Genomic DNA, 6,972 nt, shown 5'->3' with positions numbered 1-6,972 from the left:
TGGTATGAAATGTTTGTGCTGATATGCTATGTTTGGTGTTTGCCAAATGTGGCCCTGTGTATTGTGGCCAGACATCTCCACTTTGGTCTTGTCTGCCCAAAAGGCATTGTTCCTGTAGTCTTGTGGTTTGTTCAGATGCAACTTTGTAAACCGAAGCCATGCTGACATGTTCTTTTTTAGAGAGAAGAGGCTTTCAACCCTTCCACACAAACCATACTTGTTCAGTCATTTTCTAATTGTACATGAACTTTAACAGTTAACATGTTAACTGAGGTCTGTAGAGTCTGAGATGTAACTTTTGGGTTTTTCGCAATTTCTTTGAGCATTGCACGGTCTGACCATGTGGGTGAATTTGCTGGGGTGTCCACTTTTGGGAAGATGTTTTCCACTTTTGAATAATCTTTCTCACAGTAGAATGATAGACTTTAAATTGCTTGAAAATTGCCTTATAACTCTACTCAGATTGATGGACAGCAGCAATTGCTTCTCTAAGATCATTGCCGTTGTCTTTCCTCCTTTGTATCGTGTTAACCCCCCCCCCGAAAACTCCAGACCAGCAAACTGCTAAAACATTGGCTTTTATAGAGGTGGCCACACTTGCTGATGATCAATTAATCAAAGACATTAGATTAACAGCACCCGTCTCCTACTTAGCATCTTAATTCCTATGGAAGCTGTAACGGTGTAATATGTCATGTGTTGTTGTTCATCTGTGGTTTTATTTACCTAATTTTTAGACCTGCTAAAGAACATTGTTATTAGGTCTTGAAATGTAAAACCATAGAATTCAAAGAGGGTGTACTTTCTTTGTATGTATGTATATATATATATATATATATATATATATATATATATATATAATTACACAAAGTAATAATTATAATTGGAATTATATTACATTTTTTAATTCTTAGAAAAACTGAAAAATCATTATGCAAAGTTACTTATACCCTTCTTTCTAATTGCAAAAAAGGGTTTCCTTTTTATTGAGTTAAATTAGAAATCATTCTACCATTACCAAAACAAACTTCTCTCCAACATAAGACTAAGAAGGTCTATAATTTATCATGTAAGACATTACATTTGTGGATTGAGAAATTACCGAATGTCTTTTAGAGCACATAACACGTTGTTCCTTATTTTAGAATCATCAGTCTTGTATATCTGCCAGTTCACCAAGAGAAATGATATTGAATGTCATTTTTTATTTATTCCTCCATGCCTTCACAAGACAGCAAAGCTAATAAACTACACTATAGTTGGCTAATGGAACAATATGTTCCAGAACATGTATCACCATTGTAATGTATTTATATCACAGGCAAGACCAATTATTAATGTCATGCAATGAAAAATAAATAAAAAAAGACAACAGAGGAAATAGTAATCTTGGATATAACACTCTCTTGCATAGTGCATGTGTTCAATTTAGACTAGAGGTAATTCAATTAAATGAACTCAACAGCAATCGACTAAGCCAACTCAAACAGCAAATCTGTTTAAAAAATGTCTTGTTGCTGTTTAATCAAATCTGTTTACAAAATGACACTGTATATTTTCTGTTGAATAATATTGAGTTCCAACTGTTGAATTAGTAACGTGATACGAACCATTCGGCCCATCTAGTCTGCCCGACCACTGAATACTTTCCTAAGCCCCTAGCCTTATTTTGTATCTAGCTTAGCATTATGCCTATCCCATGCTTTCTTAAACACCTGCAATGTATTAATAGCTGGATTGCTATTCTGTGAATCAACTACCCTTTTAATAAAGTCATATTTTCTGATGTTACTTTTAAACCTGCCCCCTCTAGCTTAAGCATGTGTCCTCTTGCTGTGGTAGTATGCCTTCTTTTAAATAAACTCTCTTATTATGTTGATTCCCTCTAAGTAATTAAATGTTTCTATCATATCCTGAATCATATCTTTCTTCCAGGCTATATATATGCTAAGATCCTTTAACTTTTCCTTTTAAGTTTTGGCCTGTATTCCATGAACTATTTTAGTAGCCCATCTCTGAACTTTCTCCAACATATCTATATCCTTCTGGAGATACGGTCTGCAGTACTGTACACAATACTCCAAGTAGGTCTCACCAGTGATCTGTACAACGGCATGAGCACTTCCCTCTTTCTACTGCTAATACCTTTAAATCCTCTGAAATAATTACCCCTAAATCCCTTTCCTTACATGTTGAGGTTAGGACAATTTCAAAAATTCTATACTCTGCCCTTGGGTTTTTCATGCTCTAGGTGCATTACTGTATGTATCCCCATTAAATGCCAGCTGCTACAGCTCTGTTTTTCCAGTTTACCTAAATCATTTGCCATTTGGCTTATCCTTCCAGGAACATCAACCCTGATGCAAATCTTTGTGTCATCAGCAAAAAGACAGACCTTATCATTAAGACCTTCTGTAATATCACTAATGAAAATATTAAAAAGAATGGGTCCAAGTACAGATCCCTGATATGTTTGGAGTTGTGCTGAGCCCAAAGGACAGAGCCCTAAATTGGAAATGTTGGCATCACAAACTTCAGGAACCTCTGGTGCACAGCAAAAATGTGGATATGGCATTAGGTATCCATTAGATTGCTGGAGAAGACCCCATTTCCTGGATGGATGACTGAAGTGATGAAGGCCAGGGATACAATTTCATATTTCCTGATCAACAAGAAGTCTTTTAGCTTCTGAAAGTCTGTTACAAGATCTTATTGATCCTCAATTCATTGTGAGATAACTTGTGATGAAAGCTACAATGCTACCCCTTGTCTTTTGGACATGGGAACCAACATTATTTTAAGAAACATGGTAAGTAAAGAGTGAAGGAAAACATATTACTTGCAGTTAATTAAGCTGTTAAATGCTAGTCTCTGTTTTGAACAATTATTGGATAAAGGGATACTACCAGCAATATACACTTCTCTTTGCTATATATATATATATACCGTATATATATATATATATACCGTATATACGGTATATATATATATATATATACGGTATATATATACATGTGACTTCATATATGCCTGTTTTTTTCTTTTTCTTCTATGTATAGAATAAATACAAATAAAAAAGGTATGTGTTGATCAGAGGACGGCTGATATCTATGACCTGAGGGGCAGGTAAATCCAAGTGACCCATCCAGCGTCCTGCCCTCTCATGTAACTAGCAAATGCACCACAACACAGCCTTATTCTAACACACACAGGCATGTAAAAACATGTTGAGTTTACGACACTTCACCATTACACTCTTGCTTGTCTGGTGTCTTTCTTTATAGCTGCTTACACAATACTGTGCTCTATTACTGTGACATGGAGGCAAGTTGAGTAACCCCACTGCATTCCCAATTAGGCAATTATTAGGAGATGTAGTTGTAATTGTTATCATGCCGATTATTATTTATGGAGGGGAATAGTGGTTGATTCTCCACTGCTTCACCACGTGATAGATAAGTATTGTGTTGTCATGTTGATAGTAGTGTTTGGGATATCAATGGTCATAAGAACCCAAAAATGGTAACAAACAGGGGCCGTAGATTTGTTAGTAAATACAGTATTTTGTGAACTATATACGGTGAATACATAAGCTACACAACATAAGTCCAAGTGAAATAAATGAATAACACAGTTGTGTTTATTGTAATGTCCCTTTTATATTAATAAAATATCCTCAGGATGCATTTGGATATGTTAAACTTTGTGTGGGTTTACAAAACTTTTAGGACACCATCATTCCTTATATAGGAAAGAAGGCTTGTACAGGCAAGAGGTGATCTTGCTTCCAATACAGATTTTTGCACTTTAAGTGTATGCTTGGTTTTATGAAATAAATGTTCACCCTTTCCTTTAATCTGCCCATTTGTGTCTCATTTGGTTCTAGACATCCACATTTGCAGAAGGAAACAGACTCTTAACACATTCAGCCTACCTTAATTGGATACATATCTGCATTACTTAAGTAACCTGGAGTTCTGCTCATAACTCCCAGCCTTGTACTGCTCTGGACCATGTGTGTATGTTACCTCTCAGCTTACTTTAAGATCTATCATTTGTGGCAATATTACATTACTTATATTTCTTTATTTTTCCATTCTGAGATTGCATGCTTAAGAATCCACATCCCACATTTTTGTTCCATGGGAAGTGACTATTGGACTAATTATTTACGTTAATGTTGCTTGGTGTTATATAGTATATACTGTGGAATATTTTTATGTGTCAATATTTAGCATTTATGAAGCCACTTTGTATTCTGCACTTTCTATTCTATTATAAGTGCTCTGCTCCTATATGTTTTCATTAACCCAATGCCAGATCTATCTGAATGGTTAATTAGCTCTGTTTAATCAAGGTAATTTTATTTGGTGTCTTTTTTTATCAAAGGAAGCTCATAAGGCTTGGTAGATTTCTTTAATATTTCTTCTCTCTTTTTCATGACTTCTTTGAAGTGTTGTTCTTCTTTATTTTTCTTTTCCTGCTGTTCCTTCTTTATCATTTTTTCCTCTTCCTCCATTTTAATTTTTAGCTCCTTTTCCAACTGTAGATAAGAACAAACTTGTTTAGCATTACACTAAGAAAAAATAAAACAGAAAAGTATGATAATATACATAAAATGAAAAGTATTAATATTCTCTGGTTGTTAACAATACACTCTGTGAAGTGACATACTGATCACAGACAGTGTGATCCCCAATGCAAGTCTCAGGGGGATCACAGGGAGGGGGAGCGCAGGGAGGAGAGTGAGAACCCATGTTTCTAACTCTTATCACAAGCAGAAAAATGAAACAAAAAGAAAATACATTGTAAGTGATTTTTTTAATGATAAAAAAATCACTAAAATAATACAATAAATAATAATAAAAAAATAAACAAAGTCAGCTAAGTGATATCATTGTGACATCACTGGCATTAATAACATGTTCAAGAGGTCAAGTGCAAAATTTATTTAAACAAATTTAAAAATACAATAATAAATTTTAAAAAATGATAAGAAAAATAAGACAAAACCCTTATATCCCATTGCCCTAGCACAACATCTAAAAGGTAAAAACCCCTGCCCCCCATTCACAACCCCCAAAGACATAAGTATGAAAAATACTACCCTATAGGGTACTATATGTAAGGGGTGGATATGGCCCTCTAGAGAGAAAAAAATAAGGATGTGGGGTATTTCTGTAATCAGGAGATGCAGCTAAACAATGTTGGACGAGTTTCTCTGCTGTAACACATACCCCGCACATAAAAATCTAAGCAACACAGAAGTATCGGTGAAAAAAAGCTCAAGAAAAAATTTCACAGTGATTGGTGGCCATGAAGAGTGCCCAAATACCCTTGACAGGGTATTCTGGGTTGTCTGCTTTACAGAAATATATACTTTTGTGGGTATATTTCATTTATTTGTTTAAAATTAGAGTTGCAATCCCATCTTACATAATGTAAAAATTCTACGGCTTTGTAAAAAATATTGCACACCTTATAGTATGTTCCCTAATTTTCGCTAGTTTTTACTACATTTCTCATCCTAAATTTTAAGCTAATTATCGAGCTTTGTGATGAATGCCATGAGCATGAAGGGTTTGTAGTCAACTGTGTCAAAAGCTTCAGAGTGGTCCAAGACTATTAGTAGTGAGAAATGGCCTTTTGTTTTAGAGGTGAGGAGTGTGGTCTCGGGGGAATGCTGTGGGCATAAAACAGATAGCAGAGGGCAAAGCAGAGAGAAATTCAATTGATTATAAATCAATCATTTCGACAGTTTGGGTGCCAGGGGTAGAATGGAAACTGGACAGTAATTTGTGGGATCAAGTGAGGGTTTCTTTAGGATGGGTGAGATGATAGCATGTTTAAATGAGGATGGGAATATACCATAGCAAAGAGAGAGATTGAAGATATTGGTAGAATTGGGGTAAGGATGTCAGAAAGGGATGATAGGAGATGTGAGGGTACAGGGTCGAGAAGCATGTGGTGAGGTGGGAGGACATGAGTACCTCAGAATGGAGGCGGATGTTATCCATGAAGTAGGTGTCAAATTCTTGGGCAGAGAAGTTGGAAGGTGAGGGAGGTGCTGGGTGACAAAGGAGGGGGTTAAATGTGGAGAACAGGCGTTTTGGGTTATGAGAAGAAAAGGGAGGAGATTAATGAAATAATAGCGAGATGGAGGGCTCCATATTTGCTCCTCAGTACGTTAACACTTTTGGAGGAGATAGGTTTGTGTGGACGGTGTAGGGGGTGGCACACAGTTTCAGGAGCTACAACGTCTAGGACTGACAGTGAGACAAAATGAATGTTTAAGTATGTGCATATGTTAGATCCAGGAAGAGGGTTATGGGGTTAGTTTTACATGCCCAATGGGCCAGAAGGTGCTATCTACTAGCCTGACCATGCCTATTGGAAATTACAATTAATATCAAAATGCAGCTAAAATATCATATTTAACATGGATAACTATCTACTGAATTTAGACATCTTTTGCAGGACATGCTGCATTTTGAATTAAAAAAACATAATATTATTCAAATAATTCTAGTTTGAAATAATGCTACTAAAAGATTAATGATATTTAGTTTGCACTTTTCCACAATGGTCATTAGAATTTTATGTCCAGTATGACTGAACAAGACATTTTGCTGCCAGGAACTTTTCCGGACACACAATGATACCTGCTTTCACAATTACTGATGGCATTTCACACATTAGTTGTTGGCACAGTGAGGATTAATTTGGGTACTTGGCATCTACATTACTTGGATGGATCCATCCTGTCAATGAGTGTCCAAATGATCTCTATTAGGATTTCTGTTACCCATTTTTATGTACGTTCATCTAATTAGAATCACAAGATCCTTGGTGGCCAGTGTTTCTGGGCACAATCTAAGGTTAAAAACTATTTACCTCTGTGAACTTTTCATGTCTCAGAATAGCATAAATTTATTTTTCTTTTATCTGGCAAGGGATATAAATAGCAGATTT

At 35.7% G+C, this 6,972-nt stretch overlaps 1 protein-coding gene across 1 annotated transcript in view; it reads right to left on the bottom strand.

The window, feature by feature from the left end:
* Positions 1–3,658: 3,658 nt before the first annotated feature.
* TMEM232 (transmembrane protein 232) overlaps positions 3,659–6,972 on the bottom strand; it is a 58,915-nt gene continuing 55,601 nt past the window's right edge. The window contains exon 13 of the mRNA XM_053454278.1: positions 3,659–4,543. Within this exon, the coding sequence (XP_053310253.1) occupies positions 4,364–4,543 (180 nt within the window). The 3' untranslated portion in view covers positions 3,659–4,363. The remainder of the gene's footprint in view (positions 4,544–6,972) is intronic.

This window comes from Spea bombifrons, chromosome 1 (assembly GCF_027358695.1).
Source record: "Spea bombifrons isolate aSpeBom1 chromosome 1, aSpeBom1.2.pri, whole genome shotgun sequence".
Taxonomy (NCBI): Eukaryota; Metazoa; Chordata; class Amphibia; order Anura; family Pelobatidae; genus Spea; species Spea bombifrons.
Note: the sequence above shows the minus strand (reverse complement) of the source record. Positions and strands in the feature narration are given on the sequence as shown.